The sequence below is a fragment of the Plectropomus leopardus genome, chromosome 15 (assembly GCF_026936395.1).
Source record: "Plectropomus leopardus strain MGB_pleo_1.0 chromosome 15, ASM2693639v1, whole genome shotgun sequence".
Classification (NCBI taxonomy): Eukaryota; Metazoa; Chordata; class Actinopteri; order Perciformes; family Serranidae; genus Plectropomus; species Plectropomus leopardus.
Genome location: NC_142190.1, coordinates 17,402,778 through 17,429,806, shown reverse-complemented (window position 1 = coordinate 17,429,806; position 27,029 = coordinate 17,402,778). Strand labels below are relative to the sequence as shown.

At 38.3% G+C, this 27,029-nt stretch overlaps 1 protein-coding gene across 1 annotated transcript; it reads left to right on the top strand.

Annotated features, from left to right (window-relative positions):
- Positions 1-3,201: 3,201 nt before the first annotated feature.
- Positions 3,202-27,029, top strand: rad50 (RAD50 homolog, double strand break repair protein). Its single transcript, XM_042499602.2, has 28 exons — positions 3,202-3,284; positions 4,180-4,317; positions 4,530-4,613; positions 4,787-4,938; positions 5,045-5,230; positions 5,393-5,597; positions 7,085-7,213; positions 8,931-9,096; positions 9,208-9,266; positions 9,682-9,816; positions 9,933-10,139; positions 10,393-10,575; positions 10,760-10,917; positions 11,023-11,198; positions 12,348-12,585; positions 14,699-14,888; positions 15,098-15,224; positions 16,240-16,433; positions 16,645-16,755; positions 17,237-17,329; positions 17,532-17,645; positions 17,858-17,985; positions 18,196-18,297; positions 18,745-18,867; positions 24,250-24,335; positions 24,446-24,588; positions 24,823-24,956; positions 25,472-27,029. The coding sequence occupies exons 2-28, from the start codon at positions 4,189-4,191 to the stop codon at positions 25,656-25,658; spliced, it is 3,939 nt and encodes a 1,312-aa protein (XP_042355536.2). The 5' UTR covers positions 3,202-3,284; positions 4,180-4,188; the 3' UTR covers positions 25,659-27,029.

The window sequence follows — 27,029 nt, the reverse complement described above, 5'->3', positions numbered from 1 at the left end:
AAGGATTTCAGCCTTATTGTCATATAGTGTAAGAAATGTTTAAAAAAAAATTACAAAAAAAAAGCAGCACAGAAATCATAGCTGAATTTGGCAAAAACAGGACAAGTCACTATTCATTGAATGCTTTGGTGATGAGCTCAAAAGGCTGCTTTTCAGAACTAAATCTATCTCTATTTTAGGCTCAGAACCATTATAAGGACACTGGCCATGGGCACTACTCAGCAATCATTAGACTTGGAAAACTAAGTCCAGGAATTTGCTGAATATTAAAGATTTTTGAAGAAAAAAAAAGATGTACTCTCAAATATTATTGTTTGTTACTTTTCTGTGAAATGTAAAATGTAAAATGTGTGATGTGATGTGTAATTTTAATCCATCACACAGCAGTCGGAACACCTTCTGATGCACCATCAAATCATTTTCATCTTTCATATCAACGCTCACTGTCTCTCTATGTTTGTTGGACACCACAAGGCTGATATGCCATCACAACAGCCCCTCAGGGTTTAATAAAATATTGAATGTAATTTTGCTGTTATTTTTGTGAAAGGAGTTTATAAAATGTAAAAAAAAAACCAAAAAAAAAACCAGACAGTTCAGTGAAAGGTAAAACTGTCTGTCCTGCTCCTGGGTCTACCTCTGATGAATGCTGTTGGCTGTCAGTCCACAACATCTCATTTATTTATTTAGAAGAAAAATATAGCTTTTTCTAACCACCACTTTCTGTCACTGCATCTACATTGTTTCCCTTCTAACGTCTTCCCCTTTGAGCCCCCCCTCTATCCTCACTTGCACTCCCACCATATTTTGATGATGAGCGGGGCAGAACCAGCTGCTTCCCGATTCGTCCGTGTGATTATCAAAAACGCCAAGTAAACCAATTCCATTAGCCATTTAGACAGGGAGGGTGACCGGGGGCATGTGGGATTAGGCTTTCACACTCAGACACATAAACATAATAACACACACATACACATATACCTCCAGTGGTCCAACACAAGATACAAGGTCATGGCATTTTCATGTCGGGACAGGATGAAAATAGAAATAGGGCCATGAGCTGGACAGACTGAGGCACAATGAGTCAGTGGGCTGATAACACAGACAGACTGAATCAGTGGGCTGAAAGCAGAAGGCAGTTTGTGGGAGTGTATGTGTGTGTGTGTGTGTGTGTGTGTGTGTGTGTGTGTGTGTGTGTGTGTGTGTGTGTGTGTGTGTGTGTGTGTGTGTGTGTGTGTGTGTGTGTGTGTGTGTTCTTTCAAGGGGGAGAGAACAGAGCGGAAGTCAGAGAGATGATGTTCTCAGGTTTTTAGGGGGTTAGCTGCAGGTCATGAACACCAGTCCTGCAGGTCCCTGTGGACATCCACAAACTGTTCTTCATATTCCAGACACAGGCTGAGAATAACTCATGTCCTTTTATCCCAGTTAGATTTATTCCCCCCCTCCCTTTCTCACATACACACACAGTGTGTCAGCTGGGGTCTGAGTTTTATGTTCTTAGAATCTGTTTTTTATTATTTTCTTCTTTTTTGCTCAAGCACCGGAATGTGGAAAAGAAGCAAGATTTTTTCTTGTTTGAAGAGCGAATACTCCAAGTTTAAAGAAAACTGGATTTTTCTTTTCTACAAAAGTATACAACTTTGTATTCTATATTTGGGCTCGCTATTTAATGAAGTTCATAATGTAAATTGTGGAAATAACTGCTAAGGCAAGTAGAGCTCATCTGTATCTAACTGACTTGTAATGACTGAGATACTGCAAAGTAATACTGTAACAAATGAATGTCTAGCAATATGAGGAGAGAAGAAGAGAAGAGAGGAGGGACTCATGTTATCTGTGGGATTTCGCAGCAGTGGCTTTTCCACAGAGAAACACTGTCCTCTTGTGGTAAATGTGTTGATTTATATTGTTTGGAATATACAGTATGAGAACATACTTACTTGTAACAGAATAACAGAAGGACTGGTCAGGATTATGGGGAAATACATGCTTAATATCTATGCCAAATTACCAAGCATATACATAAACAGACAAACCTCCATGCAATAAACCTAAAAGTACAATCTTTTATTTATGTGGCATTCAAAACTACAAACACAGTGACAATGACATACATTTTCAAACAGTGCATCCATTTTCAGACATATTTTATTTTATTTATTCTAAGGCAAAGAAAAGAACTGTTTAAACCATGTTTTAGTCCTATATCTTGTTTTATATCTTGTTTGAACAGGCACCAAAGTTTATTTGAATACCACACCCTATTACTCATAGAGCACCAGATGCGCATTAATCTGATGCACTGCTGAAAATATTCCCCCAACAAAATGTGCTCCTGTTTTGGTACCATCTGCTTAAACTACAGTACCCAGTTGTTAGGAAACTAGCCAGCTTTTTAGAAAATAAAACTACTGCTATATTTTGACCCATTTTAAAGATTTGCATCTTCTATAGGACTCAGCCACAGAGAGTAGCGTATAGGAAACATGATGCATTGAGATCTGGATTATTATGGGATTTGTTGACAGCAATGACAAATAAATAAATAAGATTAAAGATTTTTGGGATGAAAATGGTTTGTTGTGGGGTGGGTATTTTTTAAAGTGTCTCAACATAATTATATAATTCTTCCACTGCAGCAGCTAAAAAATGCATTTGAAATTTTAATGTTTAAAAACAGGGAATGGGACATGATAGGCTAGTAGGGATTGCATTCAAAAGGGTATTTCAAGGAGATGGCATGGCAGAAATTCCCCAAAAAGTCTTAAAAATACAAGCAATAATAATTCTGAATATTAATATGTATATAAATATTTCACACAACAGATAACAAGAAGATTGAAAGATACAGTTTAGGCAGGTTTCTATACTCTCTGATAAAGATCTTACTATAAATGTTAATATTAACCTATTATTTTTATTTCTTTATTTACTGTCTATGAGAGGAAGATTGAACTTAACTGACCCTTGGTAATAGAAATGAAATTAACAGATATAGCTCCTGCAGCCGTATATTGCCAGTTCGTTCCTTTGGTGTACTTCAAATAACTTTCATGAAATAGCGGATGAAATAATTGCGTAAATGAACATTTACCTCATGCGTGGACAGCAAACAGACTCGGTGACACAAACGCAGGACGTGTGAGCGGGGACTGTCCTTCTATATGTTCTTGTTCTATGTTCACGTTTCAGCTCCCGGAAGTCAGGAATCGGCGCTTTTTACGTCACATTCCCTACAGCGCGAAAACTCTGTTTTCACATCTGTACCACAACAACTCTAAAAGGTAGGTTGAATTCAAGCCATATATGCGTCTAGAGACTAAAGCAAACAAGCGAAAGTCATTATTGTCTTATTGCACGGAGGAGCACTCTGTTAGTCAGTCAGTCGCTAACTGTCAAACGCTGCGAACTTAGGCTGTAAGCTAACGTTAGCCTGCATGTTTGGTAGCCATGTGAAGTGTTAGCTTCCCTGACATCCTAGCTAACTGTTACAGGGGTTTTCATATTATCACCAAATCTCCTGAAAAGACCAAAGGCGTGAATGCGTCGTAAACAAGTATTGACTCCTGACACAGCTTATTCTTTCCTGTTATAGTTCTCAATTCGTGTCCCAAAAACTATTAAAGTCACACGAATAAAAGCCACACAGTTGCACTTATTTTGAAACAAATAAAGCAGTTTTGGATGAGTTAAACTGTTGACTGAGTTTGTTAACACTGTGGAGCTTTTACATTAAAGTGTTATGTTTCCTCACAGTTTTACTTTTTATTCTGAGGTAAAAAAAAAAAAAAATCAAAATGCCAAAGTGATTGCAAATCAGTTGGTTCCCCCTTAGTTGACTCTATTATTATAAATACAGCAGCTTGAAGATGTCTTTTCTCATGACACAGTGGGTGAAAGTTTTGTTCACTTTTTATTTCTCACTAATGGTACTCTTTGTATTTTAAATACATTCTCATATTTTTACTGTACTAACTGGCCTCTGTACTTTTTACTTTGACTCATATATCTCATTGATCACAGCCTGTCTTTTGATTTTCTTATCTTGTTTTTGTGTTATATTTTTACTGCGAGGCAGTTTGAGCTGCTGTGCTTGGTATTATTACTTATTATTATTACTTTGGCTTGGTCTGGCTGGTTTTCAGCATTTCTGGTTATTTAAGTTTTTCTTTCTTTCAGAGAGCAAAAATGTCAAAAATAGATAAGATGAGCATCCTAGGGGTGAGGAGCTTCGGGATTGAGGATAAAGACAAACAAGTTATATCTTTTTTCACTCCACTGACTGTGCTGGTTGGACCCAATGGAGCGGGGAAAACGGTATGAGAACATGTTTTGAGGGTAAAGGTCAACTATAAAGCATAACCTGTACTGAATGAAGAAGAAAGTTAGCAGTATATGTATTGGGATTAGGCTAGCTGGTCTGGTGATTTGTGCTGCTTTTCATATTTGGCATGTAGCATTTTAAAATGATTACTGCAACGCCTGTTTTCATTCTTGTACAGTATGACACTTTCCTTTTCTGTTTCCAGACTATTATTGAGTGCCTTAAGTATTCAACGTCAGGAGAACTTCCCCCTGGATCTAAAGGAGGTGCATTTGTTCATGATCCAAAGGTGAGCTCACTCACTGTGACAGCTTTTTCATTGCAACAAACTCTTTTATATATTTCCGTAGTCTTTACCATTTTAATTTTAACCTAATTAAAGTCCCTGTCTGTAGCCCCTGTCAGGTAAGGATTACTTGAGGCTAACTTTATCTAAGTAAATTCATGCTGTGTGAATTCCAGGATGCCCATGAGACGGAGGTGAGAGCCCAAATCCGACTCTTATTCACCGACGTCAATGGAGAGAAAGTGAGTATCCAGCGCTCCATGTCCTGCACTCAGAAGGCAAAGAACTACTCCTTCAAGAGCTTGGAGCAGGTCATAACCAGAATAAAGTAAGCCACGGGTTTTTTTTACTCATTTTTTGTTTACTATTTAAAAGATCTACTGATATTAACGTTACATGTGCCAATTTTTTACATGTGATCATCATTCATCCAGAGACGGAGAGAAGGTGAGCTTGTCTTCGAAATGCGGTGAACTGGATCGGGACATGATTTCTGCACTGGGTGTGTCGAAGCCTGTGCTGAATCATGTCATCTTTTGTCACCAAGAAGAGTCTAACTGGCCTCTCAGTGAGGGCAAAGCACTCAAAGACAAGTTTGACTCCATCTTTGCTGCAACCAAGTAAAGATAACACATTTTCTAATATTTTCATCTGTTTCTTTCAATGAAAAGTATCACATTAGTTAAATGATTCCAAAGCAATAATGTCATCCTGCATATACCATTCAGATAGTGCTATCAGAAGGGAAACTCTTTATCACTGTCTATTTGTGATTCTCTCAGGTATATCAAAGCTCTGGAAACGATGCGTCAGTTGCGTCTCAAACAGAGTCAAACAGTCAAAGAGTGTCAGGTGGAGCTGCGCTACCTGAAGCAGAACAAGGAGAAAGCCCAGCAGATCAGAGAGACCATGGCCACCAGGGAGGCTCAGCTGATGGCCTCCAGAGACAGCATCCAGCAGATAAAGACCCAGATAGAGCCACTGGAGGTTTGTTTACGATGTGTGTTTGTGAGTGTGTTGATACACGTTTCAAGACAAAACCAACAGAGGATGGTGTAGGTTAGAGATTTTTCCTCATATTTCTTTTCACAAAATCCAGGTTGATTTAGTAAGCTTTCTTAAGTTGTAATGTTTCTTTGAATCAAATCACGCAATATACTAACAATAGACCACTTGTATTAGCTTATAATTGCACTGCTAACAGTATTTCATAGCTGACTTTCAGTCATCTCACTTGCTTAAATAACTGGATGGGTGGCCATGTCTGACAAGAAGACAAGTTGTTTTCTACATTTGTTTTCAGGGAGATTTTTAGAACAAAACAAATTGACATATTTCAAAAAACTGAATAATAATAATAATAAACTTTATTTGTGTAGCACCTTTCATACAAGAACAGCCGCCCAATGTACTTTACAACAAAGAAATTACACGCACCAAGTGCTTCACATCAAAAGACATAAAAGACATAAAGACATATTAAAACCTGACTGTAAAAATAAGATAAGATCAGAATAGAATACATAGAATGCATCTTCACATGGATAAAACCCACTTGATACTCCTAGTAAAAGTAAGGATAAAAATAGATAACATATGATGGAAAATAAAACCCATTGAGATAACATGGGAAAAAATAAAGTTAAAAATAGAGTGTATAAAATGCACGACATTCAGGAAAATACATTTTAAAGAGGTGCAGCGGTGCGTAAGTGCGAAGCAAGATGTGAAGCAGTTGTGAAGATCTTATTATCTTATTGTCATTTTCACTGTTTTTCAAGGAATGAATAAAGTATTTAATGTCGAAAAAAATGGCAGATCGTCATCACAAGTCAAGTCATTGATGTGACAGATATAAAAGTTAAGATTTTCAAACAAAGAAGCATTTTAGATATTTGACTATAATAATTAATTACACAAATTGAAGTCATCAAAGTCAAACCTGTGATCCATAAATCAAGTACAAATTAAAATATTGTATTGATTGCGTTGATGTATGGCTCTGAGAAAATCTGCAATAATGTTTAGAAGTTCATTATGTCTTTTAGGGCTGCAACGGTATGAGATTTTCACAGTATGATAACGGTTTCAGAGAATATTGCAGTTTCATGGTATCAAGGTATTACAAAATTCTTGTCTGTTAGTTACCATTACCCTTAAAGGAATGAAAACAGAGGGTTTTTTTTGTTTGCTTGAATAAATATCACTATAATGGGAACTTGAAACCATTTTTTTTAAACACACTCTATCATAACCAGTGGTTTTCATACCATGGTATACCTTGAAAACATTATACCATTGCAACCCTAGTCTGCATGTGTTTGAGATGAAAGTATTTGGTCCACCAGAGAGTCCAGCAGATGAAATCACATTATTTAAATTAAACATAAAGTGTGTTTACAGGTGTAGGCATGTCTGAATTATAACAATAGTGCCCTATAAGTTATTGATTCAATTTTAATAACAATTTTCAGAATCGACTGAATGATATTGACACAAAACTGGGGAAAGTGATGAAGCTGGACAATGACGTCAAGGCTTTAGACAGCAGGAAGAAACAGATGGAGCAGGACAACAAGGAGCTGGAGGAAACAATGGAACAGGTAACATAGCAATATGACATATAAACACATGTCAACAAACATGATTATTTTTTTCATGTGATGTAATTTGATAGAGAGCATGTATAGGGATGAGAAAGAAATTTGTTTTTCAGAATGAGAGGAAAAACTGGTTCCAGCACTGAAACCACTGCTCACCCTCCACTCAATCACTAACTGTGAAGGCAGCGCACTGGATAAAATGTTCTCGGAGATGTGAAAGTGTGCTTGAAAAATAATTTAGGGTGGATACAAAAAAAGAATGAGATAGGAATGAAATGCATGAATGGAGATGATGAGGTTAAACTGGAAAACACAGCAAATTTCCCCATTTGTCTCCCTGATATGAGGTTTTATTCAGCTAAACACCTGCTGAACTATACTCCTGACTCTAATTTGTGGGTTTAATTAACCTAAATGGGAAACTTAACAAATACTGCAGATGGTGAATTAGGTTGTTGTAATGCTGTAATGACAAGCTGGTTCATTACTGGCTTGAATTTGTATGAATTTCTTTTATGACTGTTGGTTGTTTCTGCTCTGCTGCCTTACAGGAGCCAGAAATCCATTTCTTCCATCTGTTTGGTGCCTCTTAGTAGTGTCTGTGTTTGAGGAGGATTTGTTTTTGTTTGAGAGCATGAAAGCGCCAGCAATTGGGTGCCCTTATGTGTCGGTTTGTGTATTTTGTGAGTGACAGAGATGTATAGGCAGTGTAATAGCATGAGTCCATTTTGTGTTTATCAGAATTATGACCACAGTTAGCATTTGCTCTCTGTTGCAGAGTGGTCATAGTAATTTGTTTCTTTCCCTGGAGATCAAATAGATTTCAGTCTTGTTTATTTTTTTCCCCCAAGGTTATATTTTATTATTTTTTGGCTTTATTGGATAGTTGTAATTGAAGAGAGGGGCAGAGAGGAAACAGAGAGAGAGAACATGTACATGTAATAAAGGTTGAATTGAACTGCTGTTTCGATTTTAGGGTTCCTGTGGATCCTTAGAAAGTCATAAAAAACATTGACTTCACTAATCTAAAAATAAGGCCTTAACTCTTATTCTTATTAAGTGTCTTCAATTAATTTAAAAAAATGGTCAGACATTAGAAGTAGGATTTTTTGCTTCTTTTCTGACATTGCATTTTAAATTTCAAAATAATTGGCAGCATCTAATTTTTTATTTATAAAAATGATTTACCAAAAGCCTCCTGTCAAAGTCTTCATGATTGGTATTAAAGCAGTGGAATAATCCCGCATGCAGAGTGAGACGCACAAAATCCGTAATAAATATCACCAATAAATGCTAGGTATTTCCCAATTCTAACCAGATCTGACATTTTCACTGGACCAGAAATGAAATGTTTTCTGTTACAATAAAAGTTTGTGCAAAATTGTTTTTTTTCCAGTTTTGGTAATTTGTATGATGTATGATATTTAATTTGCCTAAAGCTGTAGCAACTCTGGATTTGGCTACCAAAGACTCCCAATACTGCTTAAGTACTGTAGATGCACCAATGTAATAAATTGAGGTAATAATGTAATGTATGACATTGTTGCACCTGAACTGGGTGTACGCTGTGTCCTTTATCCAGATCATTTATCAAAGATCCATTTATTGATCCAATCATGGAGGGCCCAGGGCTTAAACCTCTGATCCTGACAATTTGCTAACATGTACTCTTTGAGCTTTATCGCTGCTCTGACCCAGAGAAGTGTGTGTGCTGCAGGTGTTCCAGGGTTCAGATGAGCAGCTGCAGGATATTTACCAAAACCACCAGAGGACAGTGAGGGAAAAGGAGCGGAGGCTGACCGATTGCCAGAAGGACCTGGAGAGAGCTGGTCGGGAGTGTCAGAGACTCAACAGAGTCAAGGCTGATCTCTTGGTAGAACAAGGTACACACACCTGCACACATGTACCGCTCTGTGTACCTGGGTAACTAATACTTCTAAATAAGCTTCCCGAAGACTAAATTAGCTGCCAAAATCCCCCTCTCTTTTCCCCAGGTCGTCTTCAGCTGGAGGCTGACCGCCACACTCAAAACATCAAGAACCGTGACACTCAGGTGAGAAAGAAAAATCAACCTCTAGCACTTATACTTCAGCAGTGAACACACTCTTAGTTGTTGGTTTGGAGGGGATGAGCTTTATTTTTGACAAGATCTAGCTCTTGTTCTTGTGCAGGTTTAATGCACTTATTGTGAAACACTTAAGGACAAAAGTTAACATTAAATTAATGTAATTTAAGAAGCAAGTGAAGTCAATGAAACACAGCCTGACTGTCAGCTCAGTTAATGGTCCTTTCATTTCTCTAACCATGTAAAATAACGACTTTATATTTTTCCATACACAATAACTGGTACTATAAATGTTGAAAATGACACTTAAAAATTAAAGAAAAAAAAATATTGTTTTTATTCATCGCATTGACTCTACCTAAAGGATTTGTTTAATATAAGTGCTCAAATATCTCTGTCTTAGGTTCGCTCTTTATCATCCTATCTGGAGATGGAGGGTTACGACCGACCACCCTTCACCACTCTTCAGCTTGAGAGCTTTAATCGTCACGTCACACAGAGACTGGAGCAGGAAAAAGGGACAGTCACTCAGGTTCTGGTATGAAAAGCTATGTTTAATCTCTAAAATCAACAACAAAAACAGTCCCAACGCTTCTCTTCTCCACGCTGTATACAATATTTTATAACACAGACATTATTATTGTGTCCACTCAGGCGGACCTGCAGGAAAAGGAGCAGCAGAAGCAGCAGTCCATTGATGAAATGAGGGATAAGAAAACCGGCCTGGAGAGAACTGTAGAGCTGAAGAGAGACCTGCAGGGAAAGAAGCAGCAAGAACTGAGAAACGTCAAGACGGAGCTGCAGAGGCTGGAGGGTTCCTCTAGCCGACTGCAAGAACTGGAGAATGAGCTGGCTAAAGCGGTGAGTATACACACAATGGCTATGCTAAGGTGGTGTGGATTTCACTAGGCTGTAAGTGTGTATGAAAGCATGTTAGTCTGTTGTTTCGTTTGTTCGTTGTTTTATCGTTTTGTTGAAGTCACTCTCCTTCTCTGTGTTAATGAGTGTCACCTTGTAAGATGCTTTTCTTTCTGGCACAATGAAAGAAAGACCATTTCAATGAAGTTCTTTTGATGATGTGTGTGTGTGTGTGTGTGTGATTTTCTCTCCTCAGGAGCGTGAGCTGCAGAGTGCAGTTCAGAGCTCTAACGTGGAGGAGCTGAAGGCCGAGGTTGTGGAGCTCCAGAGAGAAAGAGCTGAGCTTGACCGCAAACAGAGACAGCTCGACCAAGAGATGGGGATGCTCAACACACACACCACTGCACGCACACAGATGGACATGTTGAATAAAGACAAGGTAATGTGTAACAACTGGAAGCAACATTCTCCCCTCTCTGGTCTCAGACTTCAGCCTTCACACCATGAAAATGTTACAAATTATTCCCCTCTTTATCGCCCCCCCCCCCTTCTTTTTTTACTTGTTTCTGTCATCTTTCCTTTGTCTGTTGGCTGTCCTCATTTTTCCTTTTTCATTTCACCAGACGGAGAAGGAAGAGCAGGTGCGTAAGATCAAGTCTCGTCACAATGAGGATCTGGTGTCATTACTGGGTCACTTTCCCAACAAGAGAGAGCTGGAGGACTGGATCTATTCCAAGTCTAAGGAAATCAACAGTACCAGGGACAGACTTGCCAAACTCAAGTCAGTAAGACTTATGTACATTTAAGCTCAGACGTGTTAAAAAGAAAAATAGATTACTTTCTCTGGCACTGACTTTTATTATGTCATAAATGTAATAATTCTCAGTAAGGACCTGGCATCAAGTGAGCAGAATAAAAGCCACATTGCTGCTGAGATACGGAAGAAGGAGCAGCAGTTAGCCAGTGATGAAGAGAAGTTTTTCAATGTGTGTGGAAGTCAGGATCTGGAGCAGGACCTGAGCAAACTTGGAGAAGATCTGGAGAAGGTCTCAAAACAAAGAGGTAAGTGCGAAATAGAGCACTAAAACTGATAGTAGCCTATCATTCATTCCTACATTTACGTGAGATGACATTTTGAGTGTAACCTAAAAAGAAACAATGAGCCAGCCAGGTAAGGCCAGGCTCCCCTAGCTGCACGAGTAGATGTTCGGATGTCACTAGATGATGCGATGAGTCCCAGACATATCCAGAATTGGCATTTTGTTTTAGATTTTAGAGGGTTAGTGTAACCTCATCGTGGATAATATAACAAAACCCTCACTGTATCACAGATTAAAGTTTGTATATAAGCCCCTATTAAGGTCTGGCTCCCTCCAAAATCACTCACTAAATGCAGCTTTGTGTGCTATTTTTTTACCACTATTTTATTTTGGTGTCTGGATTGTAAGTATGAGGTAGGAGGGATCAGTCTTTGTGTCATTCTGTGTCCCCTTTCTAAATTTTAGGTTTTTTTTGTGGGGTGTGAGCGCATCGCAGGCAGAACTCTTCATGTGTTCCACTTTTCCTCAGCAGCAGTTTGTCTCATTTAAGTCGCAGGGTGGATAACTGATCACTCGATACAATCAGAGCTGATCAGATTAGATCGATGGATGAGAGGAGCAGCTGCTGCAGTATGTAAAAGCAAACTTTTAGACCCCGCACATTTACCATTTAAGTTTCACTTTCACTGCGTCTGATATCCTGCTGCTCTGTCTGTGCCTAGAGTACCCTCTGCACTCCAAGAGTTTGGTGCAATGAATAACCAAATAATATATGTATACTTCAGCAGTGCTCCTAATGAACAGTCCAGCTTCAGAAATATAAAATCAATACATTGCAGCAGGTGCTGTTGCTGTGTCGGGCCGCCACAGATAAACTGATGTGTAGGAAACCCTGCAGTTATATTCATGTGACACTATAGCTTTCAGTGATGACAGTACAGATGTACAGGAATCTAATTTTAACCTTCTAATTTCATAAGTATTGGTAGTGTTTATCTTTGTGCTTGGTGTAAAACAACCACGGAACAGATAACTGCACTGCATAACAAAGTACAAGTGGCAGTTGCAGTCATGTATGTGTTCATTTAAACCCCAATGTCCTAGTGATAGAAGTAGCATAAAAGAATATATGATACATTTATTCTCTTTTCTTCCCCTTGTGTTTTTAAAGCCATGCTAGCCGGAGCCACAGCAGTGTACACCCAGTTCATCAGCCAGCTGACAGAGGAGAGAGAGCCCTGCTGCCCTGTGTGTCAGCGGACGTTCACCTCGGAGTCTGATCTGCAGGAAGTTATCAGCGACATGCAGTCCAAACTGCGCCTGGTGCCAGACAAGCTGAAAAACACAGAGCAGGACCTGAAGAGGAAGGAGAGGAAGAGAGATGATATGATGGCTCTCAAACCTGTCAGGTATGGAGAAAGCTGGCTGTTTAGTCGTTGTGTAATAGCGCAACAGGTGTTCTGGACTCTGAGGAAATATAAGAAATTAACAAGATTGCAACAAAAAGCATCCCATTTTTGAGTTTGGCTCTTCGCTCTAATTTTCTTGCAATCTAACTGTCACTTCTCACCATTAATTGATTCATTAGTTAGGGGTGAAATGTCAGAAAATACACAGTTTCATGGATCCCAAGGTGATGGCTTGGAATTAATTGTTTCGAAGTATTCAGTTAACAGTAGTATGAATATATGAGCAGAGGAGAGAATCAAATCCTCACATCTGAGAAGCTGGAACAAGTGAATGTGGCAGTTTTGCTTCATAAATAAATGAAGTAATTGCAGCATTTTAAAAGCAGCCTTTTATTTAATTTGAAGCCTTTTATGTGCCAAAAAATGAAACACAGGTATCAGATTGGCACCACAACAAGGAATCAGTGGCCTCACATACAGTAGGAGATAAAACCTGCACTCTCTTGTAAAGGCTCAGGCATGTGGAGCGTGCTCACGGTTGCCTTCCTCCTGTTGTGTCTATAAACAAATCTTAAATCAGCTGGAGCATCATCTTCATTAGTGAATATGGTTTTCCATTTAAGAGTTCGCTTCAAGGTGCATGAATTACTCATGATCAAGACAATTTAAGGCAGTAAAGTAACATTGTTAAAAAAAATCCCTGATGGATTCATCCAGTCACCTGATGGTACACTCACAACAGACAGTAGACTCACTTGTCGCACTAAAAATAGATATTCATCTGTGCTCATTCAAGCAGTGTGGCATGTGGAGAAAGGAGGATGATTCTCAACAGCCCACTGGGGCTGTGTACCAAAAGATTGGTGTACAGAATTTAATTCATAATATAAATAAATTACACAAAAAAATGTACAAATATTGAATTTTAAAAGCTGGGTTTGGCATAGGAATAAGTCTGCTACTGCCATTTGGGGAATTCAGAATTTATTTTCATAGTTTTCCTTGTTTCATATCTTACTTACTTACTTAGTGGCGAATTGGGTATCTGTGTTTTCATTCAGTCATATTCCCTCTGATTTGGCTTTATATATTTACGCCATGAGGTATGAAAAATGAAGACTAGACTAATTAGATTGTGAGTTGTTTTTTTTTTTAGATTAAGAGTGTTATTGAACTTTTTTGTTTTCCTTTGTCCTCTTCCCATTTGTTTAATTAAGAGTAAAGTGTGTGTTTTATGACATTTATGCCAGTAGATGGAGCCAGATTCTCATATGATTGAGATTTTATCTCTGGTTCACCTAGCTCTCTTTTCAGGACCTGAGTAGAACTCTACCTTCAAGAGTGAAGAGACCCAGCAGCTGCTCCCTATCTTCATATTTTGCTAGATAATAGAGGAAACCTTATTCTAAGCAAATTTACACAGCATAAATATGGTTTTAATTAATAGACCTTTTGTTAAGTTTAGGGGCTAGGGTTTGAGTATGGTGTATTCAGGTAATCAGTTAGCATGGAGTTCAGGAGTCTAGTAAGCTCAGGTTAAACATATAATTTATTTTTTTTATTTTTTTTTATTTTTGTTTACCAAAAAAATGTTATCACAAGATGAACTTGTCTTTTTCCTGAGCTTTATCTTGTAGCTGCCATTAGCAGATAAGGATTTCTCTTAGGGTTATCATAGAGATGGTTCAGTGACTAATATGCTGTTTATCTTAAAAAAAGTGAGACATTTGATAATCACCTAGTGATTTAGTGAAGACTTAACCAAAAAATCCCAAAGTTTTTGCACACAGTTTTTTGTTTTTTAAATCAAGGGTTTTACATTAACTGAAGTATTTTAGTCATTAGGTTATAAGTAACCCTTTTTAGCCTTTTTAGTAAGGCTCTGGACATACAATTCGTAAATTATCTTGTTGTGCATATACCTTTGGTGTAACTTATTGGCATATTTCATCCATCCACGGCTTCAGAGAAAAGTGTTGCCTTAGTAACAGCAAATTCAAATAAGAGGGAATGTTGGATAGCAGTATTGAAATAAATGTCACACACTCTTATTCTTTGCTCTATTTTTTTAAGTATATCAGATTGCATATCTTTTCTCTACCATTCCTTCCAGGCAGTCCATTGTTCAGTGTCAGGAAAAGGACTTACCTGAGTTGAGAAACCGCCTGCAGACTGTGAACAGAGAAATTGAGAGGCTGAAGGGCGATGTGGAGGAGCAGGAGACTCTGCTTGGTACCCTGATGTCAGAGGAGGAAACAGCCAAGGCCTGCCTGCAGGATCTATCTCTCATGGACAGATACCTGGTACCATTCTCCTGTCCTCCCGCCTTAATTCATTTGCTCTTCCTATTCTTAGCAGGAAAAATGACAACATTGGCATTTGAGTGGTGACACTAAACAATTTTGGTGATTAAGAAACATCACTATAAGACAAAGCATTCCTGGAAATTGATATACACCTCCCTTCCTCCCCATCTCCTTCCTCACCTTGCTGTATTACTTCTTTTCTTCAGATGGACCTTAAAGAGTTGGAGAGGAAAATAGCACAGCAGGCAGCCAAACTCCAGGGAGTAGACCTGACCAGAACCATCCAGCAAGTCAGCCAGGAGAAACAAGAAACTCAGCACAAGCTAGACACAAGTAAGATCAAATTATACCGCCATACACACTTAGAGGGAAATTCTGTTTGTCTACAGTCTGTCTCATGTTGTAGTTTTTCCACTGCTGTTTTTTGAATCTTCTTTGCTTTAATTGCTGAAATTAAGGGTATCTGGTATCAGAAAGGTAAAAATGTAGTACAGAGGGCAACCACATTAACAAATTAAACAGGTCATATTTAATTAACACACTTCCTAAATTTAAAGTGAGAATGAAGGCAAAAGCACATCCAGTATCCATTATAATCTCCCTTTTCATTTGCTCTCAGATCCTGAAAGACTTTTCCTTGCTGTATTTTTACTGCACAACTGGAACATCTAACAGGATTTAAAACTATTATTTACCTTAGCATATTTGGCAGACTCAGTCAACTGTGTTGCTACTCACTATGCTGAGGTTGGTCTGCAGAAAAAGAATATCATCCTTCGTCTCTGGTTTAAGCTGGATTCTCCCTTCCAGCAAAAGGCATCTCTCTTTACTGGCTGTGCTCAGCGCCATGTTATACCATATATAATAACACTGTACTATACTATAATAGTATATACTATAATACTGCTCATTTGATTAAGTTCAATACTGCACAATCATGGTCATTTTTGATCTCACCAGAAAAAGCATGTTTGTTCTCACCCGCTGTCCACATGCAATTAGTTCACGTTTACCCATGCACATACCCAGGAATTTATTCAGATTTTTTACCTGTTACACTACTTTTTGTGGGGGCGTGCCATGTTGGTATATGGAAAAAAATACTTTCATAGACTTAAAGATTGCTTAAAACAGGTAGATAATCAAAATAATGGGAGTAAGTATGGCATTTAGGTGGTTTCATCATTAACGCCACAATAAGTTATCAACACTAACGATCACTCGTTGGTCCCCAGCTGTTTATGCATTGATTGTTGACTGGCTGAGTCTGTTGGAAGAGGGAATGGATTTGAAGCAAACAAAAGATTGTTTTGTCTTTGCCTGTTTGTAACTTTGTGTGTCCTTGCAGCTTCCAGCAAGATGGAGCTGAAACGTAAGCTGATCCAGGACCAGCAGGATCAGATTCAGATACTAAAAAGTTCAGTGAATGAGACGAGAGCAGAGAAACTCCAGCTAAGCAGCGATATGCAGAAACAGCAGCAGCTGGAGGAGCAATGTGTTGAGTTCACCACGGAAATACAGGCCTTAACCAGGGACATCAGGGTACATTTTATTGTTTTTGTGTATGTAAGCTACTTCTTGTAAGATGCTGATGTAGAGGCACCTGTGAATAACTGTAGATCACACAAAAATATGCAAGACACAATATTTTTGTACTGCTAACACCTTTCATGTTTTGACGTTTAAGGTCAGCCTGTTACTGAGAATGCAATGCACATTTTGCACATTTTCCTGTTACATTGTGTCCCAACAGGAAGCGAAGGAACAGCTGTCCCCTTTGTCTGCGGCTCTGGAGAAGCTGCAACAGGAGAAGAAGGAGCTGATGGAGCGCAAGAGGCAAAGGCAGGAAGAGGGGCAGGAGAAGGTGGATACATCCTCACTTTTGTCTCTCTGTTACGGTTGTTTTGCTCACATTGGACTGTACAGAGTAGATTATATCCTTCTCTCCTTGTTATGTCTTAATCTTTTGGATTTACTCTCCATTTTTGCTTGAACAGCTGATGATGGGTCTTTTCTGTGCTTTCTGTTATGTTCTGTTTCTATTCGTTTATTCACTGAGTGTATTTAATAGTGCAACATATATATTAAACATCGAGTAAGCCCTATTTTAGAAAGCCTAGAAAGTTCTGAAAGGATCTACTGTTGTGTCTCCATAGCCAAAAAAGATCATAACAACTACCAGAATGTAAACCAAGTCACATTTCCTAATAATCTTGAAATAAGGGGTTAAGAGTGAATTCTGAAATTGTCTCTACAGTAAATTTGGCAATGCAAAAAACAGTAAGGATGGACAGAAAGCAGTTTTGAACTGAATCTTAATCTTGTCACTATTTTCCCTCTGACAGATCAATGCCATCAAAGACAGAGTGAAGGCGATCACTACTTTGGAAAGAGACATCACCAAATACGTTGACGAAGGCAAAGATGACTACAAAGAGGTCAAATGTTTTTCCATATACAAAACATCTGTGTTCCTGATACTTCCATGGATTATTTTGTGATGGACTTTACAGACACATGGTTATCGCATGCCATCCTTATTCACGCTGAAACACCAGCTTTCCTTTTTCTTTGAATGACTTTGATCTAATTGTGTGGGATTATTCATTTCTTTGACTTTATTGACATTGTTTGTTGCAGCAAAAAGAGTCTGAGCTTCAAGAAACCAACACTCAGCTCCATGAGGCTGAGAAGCACAAAGACAAGATAACCAAGGAGATGGGAAACATCCGTCAGGACATAGACACTCAAAAGGTACAGCCTCCCGAATATTCTCTCCATTCTTATTTTTATGTCTCTTTTTTCTTCTTTATAAAAAAAAAGTTGTGGGTTCAATCCACCATCATAGTTAGTGGAAATGAGGCCTTTGTAGGGTCTTAAGTTTCTGGCACAACTACACCTACTCACAATATGCACAGGAAAGAGAAGCTGTCTGAAAGGGTATCTTTTTTTTATTTTTTTCCTAGGTCCAAGAACGCTGGTTGCAGGACAACCTGACCTTGAGGAAACGCGTTGAGGAGTTGAAGGAGCTTGTGTCAAAACGCGAGGCTATCATGAAGGAAATGGGCAACATGCAAGTCTTGCAGCTGCAGCAGTAAGAGCTCTCCACTGTTATCGATCATCTGTAATATCAGCAAATCTGATCAAAGGGAGCCAAGCTGCACAGGGGTTACCTGTTCAAGACATGTCCATTCTCTTTTCTTTGGCAAAGTCACACTTTCAAAGGTTACTCCTGGTCACTTTGGTAGTAAAATTAGAAGTTTGTGACAATGTTTTCACCTCTTTGCTTGATGTGGTTGCCCAGAGAACGACGTGAAGGTGAACGGAAGTTGGAAGAGTTGAAGAAGAACCGCAGTATTGCGCTGGGTCGTCAAAAAGGCTTTGAGGAGGCAATACTGGATTGCAGGTGAGATATGCAGTTGTTGGGTTTATGCAGTACAGAGCATAACCAAATTCAGCTGACATGTTCTTTATTATACCATTCTAGTATTTAAGGCTGACATATGTTAGTGCACCTATTGTACTGAGAAGATCAGTGATTTCATATTTATTTGATATTTTCATCACTTAATGACTGAACATCTGAAACACAGGAAGTTGTTGGTTATCGAATTCTTTTGCTTCTTTTTTTAAAATGATTATTAATAGCGTTAGTTCTTTCTCATGGATTAAACTAATTGTTTTCCCACTGCCATTTAGTGTTATTATTGTATATGAATTTTAACTATTATTTGTGGGTAGTACACTTTAACTTGTACAGCACTGTGGTCAACTCTGGTTGTTTTTAAAGAATGCTATATAAATAAAGTTGGTATCATTTATTTGATCTCCTATTTGAATTGGTTGCTTGTAGAAAAGAGCTGCGAGAGGATCAGTATGACAAAGCTGATGAGCGCTACAAAAACAAGATGATCACCATGAGGACAACTGAGCTGGTCATTAAAGACCTGGATCTCTACTACAAGGCCCTTGATCAGTAAGTGTTGCCCAGAGATGTACAAACACACACACACACACACACACACACTCGTAGGTACTAATCACAAATTGTGAGCTACTTTGGGATTGCCAGGGAGCATGAGGTGTTAGTTTCAGTAGTGTCATTTATTTATTTATTTACTTACTATTTTTGTATCGTCTGAACTAATGAGCACAAATCAATTACTTGAGCAGATTTCTCCCTGAATTTTGATACCTGAGAATGCGAGCTGGACATGACAGGTCCAGGTTATATACCTGATATTACGATCACAATAATATCTTCTGTTTATTGGGATATTTTCCCACAAATATCAAAAGGCGGTGCTTTTAAAAGCAAATGTCAGAGACCTTTACTCAGCCTGGGAAAGCTTATGTCCACGTATACTATGACTCAAACTGAAACACATCTGAAAGATTAATGTCAGTGTGAAACCACAAAAATAAACGGAACCACATGCAAAAGGACAAGAAACAAGACAAAAGTGTAAGCATCATTAACAATACCAGCACAACTTAGTTTATTGTTACTGCGTTCAACCAGTCAGTCCTTGCAATTCACTTGTGTCATCACATACCGCTATCTAGTAACAAGTTAAGGTGTAATGTGTGCGAGCACTGCAATGAAATGCACCTAACATGACGGGCTCTTCAGCGACAGTGGGAAAGACTGCCTGAACTTGAGCCACGATGCGCTGTGTTCAACGCTTCACATTATCATTCTAAGCTTGAATTTAGACCTCCGTAAAGCTGCTCGTCTTGTCAGTGTGTGAAGCTAATGTTATCTCAAGCAGCTTTAGTGCAGAACTACTATGCAGCTGTTATCAGTAAATATAAGGCCACTTTTGAATCTCATGATACAAAATACAATCGCATAATGTCTAGTATACCACCAATGAATACTTAAATATATTGGAGACAAATTGGATTAATGGCAAGTCTTCTTCAATATAGCACGATGATCATATTGTTAATTATGGTCCCGTTTAGTGTGAAATAGATAATAATAAAGGGTATGATTTCGGGTGTTGCTACCTTGTGATTGACAAGTCGCTACTGCGACAGGTTTCCCGGGTTCTCAGTTAGATCCATACCTGGCTCCTCCACAGTTCAAGCCTTTCGTCCAAATATGGTCACTTCTGGCTCCAAAACACCAATATGGCAACGGCCAAAATGCTTAACTTGAGGCTTAAAAATGGTAACCCACAAACCAATGGGTGATGTCGTCGTGGCAACCTCCTCATCTTTTACACAGTGAGTACAGCAAAAGAATAAAATATGAGAACAGAATATGGTCTTAAACTTGAGAAAAGTTAATCTGTCTTTTTTTTATATTCTAAAGGCACTCGGGATTCAAATGTTATGTTGACCATGTTTCTGTTGAATCTAATTCAGAAAAGCTGTAAAATGCTTCCACTATTCCAAATCAATGCTTGACATCAGCATTATGCAAATAAGCACATTACATCATCTTTTTTACTGACTTCTTAAGCTAGTGCTAGCTACTTTCATTGGAAAAGAGTTGGTGACACTGATCAAAATCACATTCATTTGCCACAAATTAAAGTGAAGCAAAGCTGTGACGACATTTGTGGCAAAGGGAGTACATGACGCAGCACTTTGTGTAGGTGGGCAGTAAGACAGTAAGTAAGTCTTTGCAGTAAGACACGTCAGTAGTCATGAATCTAAACTTTCTCTTATCTTTTCTCATCATAATGCACTGGAAACCGGTGTGGTTAACACCTGAAAAGTTTGCAAAGTGTGTCGCTATAGTATTATATTTTCTATGTGTGAAACAATAAGGTGATTAATCATAGTATTCAATCAGTGTAAAACTGAACATCTTTTTGTTTAGGACTATTGGTCAAATAAAACATCACATTTTAATTCACACTGGGAAATTATGACCATATAATTGAAGTTATATGTTTTCACTATTTTTTTTTTTCACCATGTATTGACATTACTAAACACTGACACTGACTTACCGATAAAACAACCAGCTGCTTAATTGATAAAGAAAAGGTTATTGTAATTAAAGCCCTAATACATTTAGTTTTTTATTCTTGATATCAAAAGTAATGGATATTATTTGAACAGAGGAAATAATGATTAATGAGTATTTTTAATAATCACAGGGTATACAATAAATGGCAACCTTTAAAAGAGAATCAGAAAGTTGATCTTTTACTGAAATACAACTGATATATAAAATGAATTATGTGTGAAAAGTTTACCTGTAGAAATACTCCATAAAATACCACAGTTCTTACAAGCTTAAGATGTTATCACACACTATCATGTTTGTTTTCTTGAAATATGACTGCATTACTATCATTGACATCATTGCAATATGGCATCAGGTTTGCATTTTCTTTCATGATATATGTGATAAAATGTGTGAAGAATTGAAAAATTATCAGCAGGGTAGCAAAGCACGACAGTGCACGTCTTAAAATGTGAAGAACTGTGTCATAGAGGTTTTAATTTGAGAACAAAATTGCAACTGTTTTAAGTGCAAATAAAGCAACAATGGGTGTTTGGTAAGGCCATGAATCAGCCTTTCAAGGTCTTTGCTCATTGTTCTTTTCATTGGCTTTCTTGCCAAAAACATTTTTTCCCATTCCATCTAAAATCCAATCAAAATTAATATGTGAAGTCATGGCGGCAAACTACTTTTTTTTGTTCTAGGATATATGGATAAGTGTGACAGAGACACTGACTGTGGATGAAAGGCTTAAGTGAGCCCCAGTAAGGAAGTGTGAACTCACAGTCTCAGATACCATCTGAGAAGAGAGCAGAAGCATCATTTACCCATATGTGTGGGTTAAGGCATCACTTTCTGCAGTGATGCAGCGTCTGTTATCAAGATTGAAAGCGAGCCTTAGCATCCTCCAGCAGCAGACTGTACATCCAGGTCACAGTTTCTGTCTGAATACACAGAACATGGTTTCATGGTGAGATGTTTGATTTGGGAGTGAAAAAAAAAGCAACATGAAACTCCCACTCTCACTCACTTTGTGCCTGTCAACTACCTATAGTCTGTGTTTCTTTGTCGTAAAAATGACTTTGATTCAAAACTTATTATGTATTAGGTGTCTGTTTGTTTTATAAAGGAAATTGCACAGTAATCAACATTTGCATTTTAAAAAACACTGTAAATGCTCCAAGGGTTAACTCCACAACTGTTTTGTTACTGCATTTTCAAGTACTTTACTGATATGTATAATAAAGTGCAGTACCAGTTTCACTTGCTCTACAGTTATCTTCTCAACTGTGTGTAACAGCTACAGAATTATGTTCATAATCCAACCAAAATCTTTTCAGATGGACGTCCCTGAAGCGAAGTGTTATAAATGGGGGACCATGACCTAATGTGTATCAGTTAGGAGTCCTTGAGAACTAGTAGTCTAGTTAGTCTGTTTCGGCAGTTACCAAAACTGGTTTTGATCGGGGGGAAAAAAAAAACTGTGTGCTGTTTCTGCAGTCTTTCTCCTGTTGCTGGCAGCCTTTTGCGGCACAGTGTACTACATGCAATTCATCGTCAATATAGCACGTCTGTATGGGTTTAATAAATACATATGCGTCTGTATTTTTCACAATATTAAAAAATCGAACCGTTGGGATTTCTTAATGCTTTGTAATACACCACCAAAGCCAACTAGCATCCATTCGGTTTATTTCATTTAAAACTAAAAGAAATGTTGAATGGACTCATTTTAGTGGGATAAGTTTAGTTTGGCACATCAAATGTAGAGCTCTTTGTACGCTCTTTGGTACTGAAACGAAATCAATTTTAAAACTGATGCTCAAGTACATCCAGGAGTATGTCAAAGTATGTCAAAGCTGCCAGGTTGTTGAGTCACAAACGAAGAACAGTCACTGTAGGTGTTTGAACCAAATATTGTGTCTGATGTCTGAATTTTTTGTACTACTTAACTACTGGTAACCCAGACATGACCGTCTTGTTTTCATCTCATATTTTGGGGTAAAAACTGAAATTTGAATCTTTATTCCTCCACCCTAGAGAAGTGCTTCCTTCTTCAGATCATAAATAGCAACGTGCATCTTGCACATACACATCTTGCTATAACCACAGTCTGATCTGCTGGTCACTGAGCGGCAACTAGATATCTTCTGTCGAAATAATGGCAAGGTAAACAGTTGACAAGCAGAAAGAAAACACAAGCCATGATTATGAAAGATATCCACTTAGATTAAGTCAGACCGCTGAAGCCTCATATTAACTTCTGGTAAATTTTGCAATGTATTTTTGCACAGATTTAGGGCTGTGGATTTTGTACATCATGTCTTACACTGGAAGCATCTCAGGAAGGATCTTTCAGAAGCCATTATGATGAGGAGGACCATGCTGTTTAACTCTAATTCAATAATCTAAACAATAGAACAATACAAGTCCAATACTTTTTGACCTGCTATATCTATGCTCTATCTTAAATATAAGATATCTTCTCATGAATAAGTCATGTTATATTTTTGTTTCCTCGAAGTTCAATTCCCTTGCAATAGGAAGTCATAAACCATGACTTCCGTCTGTTACATAAACAGGTTAAACACATGCAAGGTACACAGGGTCAGATAGATTGATAAGGACTGCTCTGCTCCCACTGTCTTTTCTTCCTTTCTTCATGCTTTGTCGATTTTTCTGCCATATACGGGCTTCAAGTCGAAGCGTTGCGTTATCATTGTGGTGTTTTCAACCACAGAGTTTTTTGTCAATTTGCTAGATGATAGACAAATTGGTTCTTGGTATGCCGGAAAGCGACATCTAGGTGGCTGTCTTCATATCTTTTATATCTACATGTGTCTTTGGCATTTGTCAAAGTGAGATGGATTTAGTTAAAAAAAAACAGTGCTGTCGCTGTCATTTTGTTTCTGTTTAGTCAGGCCATGTGTGTAACGGCACATTTGTTGAAGTTTCATAAAGCTTTATGGTGGTTATTTATTTGTTTGTATAGCCTCTCGTTTCTTTGCACATTTTTGACTGTGCACCAAGACCTATTAAGCAGCTCACTGTGAATTGTGGGAAGATTAATGGCAGATAAACATTACATAAGCCTGTGCAGACATAGGAAATGCTCAGCTGCCATTTTGAGCTCATGCGTTGTGACTATAAACATTTTTTATACTATTAAAACATTTTAACTGTTAGATGTGCAATTCTGTATTTATAAATTGTGATCATGAGTCCGCTTCTGTCTTGAGTTTTTCACCTTATTGTCAAAACAGAAATGCCGCTTGGGTAAAGTGAGATGACCAACAAAACGATGTGTAGTCGATGCCCGTCTTTTGGGAAGGTAAACATCGTATTGAGTCTACTGTTGAGTTAACACCCTTTTTGTCTTTCTGTTTTCCTCAGAACCATCATGAAATTTCACAGCATGAAGATGGATGAGATCAACAAGATTATCAGAGACCTATGGCGCAGCACCTACAGGGGTCAAGGTGCATCTCGCTTTTAAAAAAAGTTACATAAAGTCTTACGTTCATGTAGTATTTTACAGAGTTCTCCCCCTTCACTCCGTGTTTCATGATTCCCTCTTTTCTCCCTATAGACATTGAGTACGTGGAGATCAGGTCTGATGTGGATGAAAACTCGTCTGCTGGAGTGAGGCGGAGAGTTTACAACTACAGAGTAGTTATGGTGAAAGGAGACACAGCTCTGGATATGAGAGGACGCTGCAGTGCAGGCCAGAAGGTACCAGAAAAGTTTTGTTTGGTTTGGGGTTCTTTTGTTGTTTTGTATTAGCACATACTGCACACTACATAAACCTTTTTGTGTGTGATAAACAAAAGAAATTCTGAAGTGAATCATTTTGTAAGCAAGTGAAGTACCAAAAAAAGGGGAGTAGAAATCTGAATTTCGTGTGTTTTTTTGCTTAATTATTTTTTGTGGGTTTTTTTTTTTTTTTTTTTGACTATGTGTGTCTAGGTGTTGGCGTCACTGATCATCCGTCTAGCTCTGGCAGAGACCTTCTGTCTGAACTGTGGGATACTGGCCCTCGATGAGCCCACCACCAACCTGGACCGAGACAACATAGAGTCACTGGCACATGCCCTTGTAGAGTCAGTACACACACACGCACACACACACACACACACACACACACACACACACACAATATTTTACCTCAACACTTGCAAGGACCCTCATTGAAATGATACATCGCTTAACCACTAATCTTGACCGACTGTCACGTGCACAAACCGTAACAACAATTCTTACCTGATACCTAAAACTGTCTCTAGCTTTCAGACCAAGTCTGAGTCTTCAGACAGACCTTCTGAGGAAGTGAAGATCAGTCTGAATGTTCTCACTCTCAAGGTGTCAAAAATAGATCTTCAACTCAGGTCAAGTCCTCACACAGATAGAAGTACAAAAAATATACATGCACTGAGTGTGCATCTGGGCTGCACTCATTTTTAAATCCTCTTCAACCACATTTCTAGGTAGTTATTATTGATAGACTGATAAAAGCTCTGCAACAACAAGATGCAAAAGTCTGCTATCATGTGGTTAGTGCATCGTGAACTACATGAAATCATGTACCTCTTTATCTCCTGTTGCTTGCTCTCCCCAGAATCATTAAGAGCCGCTCTCGTCAGCGTAACTTCCAGCTGCTGGTCATCACCCACGATGAGGACTTTGTGGAGCTGCTGGGGCGGTCTAGCTACATCGAGCACTTTTACCGCATTCGTAAGAACCAGGACCAGAACTCAGAGATCACAAAGTGCAGCATCACCTCCCTCTCATCCTATCTTCACTGAGCAGACAAAAGACTCTTTAAACCCTGTCATCTTCTTATGTTGGGCAAAATGAATGTTCAGTTGATTAAGTTTAATAACAGTAATGATACAATATTTCTGTGGTTTGAAGCAAAAATCCACTTTCAAGTCACTCCTTCTATTAACTTCTTGGATTGTTAACCGATGTGCACAACACTTGCACATAGACTCCCTTTATGTATCACCTCAACACAAAGGGCACTCTCTGTTCTGTGTTTTTCTCAGTGCAACTGGAATGAAATTTCTAGAAACTCTGCTCTGGTAGCATACAGTGTTGATATACCTGTTGATGTACCTTTGTTTAAAAGCCTAAACTTCATTTGTGCTTTACACTTTGTGTCGTCCATTACAACCATTGTTGCCATTGTAACCATTGTGGCAGGCTAACTCCTGCACAACGGATTTGCAGCAAGTCGCAGACTCACTGAGTTGAGGTTTTACAGTAACACAAAACAAGCAATATTCAAATACGCACATAAGCTCTGTGTTAGTTATTCATTTTTACCGCAACTCTTATTTCCCTTTTTCTTTTGTTGCCATTAATTTCAAAATTGTAGAGAGTCGCTGATCAGTGGACAGCCGAGAGGCAAAAAGAAACTGCAAGGAAAAGAGCGTGTTGATCAACATTTCACATCTAACTTGGTGAATTAAGAGTTGATTTTGATCAAGAGAGAGCTGGTGACTGTTGGAACAGTGGACTAACCCATTAAATGAAAAACAAGATGAATAAGATGGTTTTGATGAGGTTTATCTTGTGTCTGTCAAGTTTGACTGAAGTGTGTTTAGGATCTAAACTATCATTTGTTTCAGTTGAAAGAAAGAGAAAAACATTGCTAAGTGTGCGGTTGTAATTTTCTGTTTAGTTAGGGAAAAAGGCCTGAGAGTGGGCCCAACTGAAATCTCAAACTAGTCATTGTGACACGCATTGGCCTCCCTGATGCGTGTTGTCACCATAGCAACAAACAACAGTCGTTACTTTCTTTTTTACTAGTCGAATGACTACGGTACACAGTTCAGTGTCCTTTATCGTCATTGTGTTTCTATGATTTAGACATTCTTGAAGGACAGCGCAAATCAAAATAACTTAAAACAAACAGATATTGACAGCTATAATCTCAGCTCATAGCTTGAACAGCTTCTATGTTATTGACCACAACTCTGATATAAAGTGGTCTTGCACTGGTGTTTGAAGTCTTTACAAAGTGTTCAGTAGCCATCTACTGGCCAGCAGTGGCAACAGAAAAAGATTTGTTCTACTTTTTCAATAATACTTTGCAGTTGTAATTCCATATATGCCACTTTGTGAACTTTATGTTCTCTCATTAAATCTCTTGTGAAGGACAGGGATTGTTA

What these genes read in the sequence shown, in the direction of transcription:
- rad50 (XM_042499602.2), top strand. Translation starts at nt 4,189, where the DNA reads ATGTCAAAAATAGATAAGATGAGCATCCTAGGGGTGAGGAGCTTCGGG. An exon ending in CCTTAACCAGGGACATCAGG is followed by an intron (nt 16,434 to 16,644) that starts GTACATTTTATT and finishes GTGTCCCAACAG; the next exon opens with GAAGCGAAGGAACAGCTGTC. An exon ending in CAAGTCTTGCAGCTGCAGCA is followed by an intron (nt 17,986 to 18,195) that starts GTAAGAGCTCTC and finishes GTGGTTGCCCAG; the next exon opens with AGAACGACGTGAAGGTGAAC.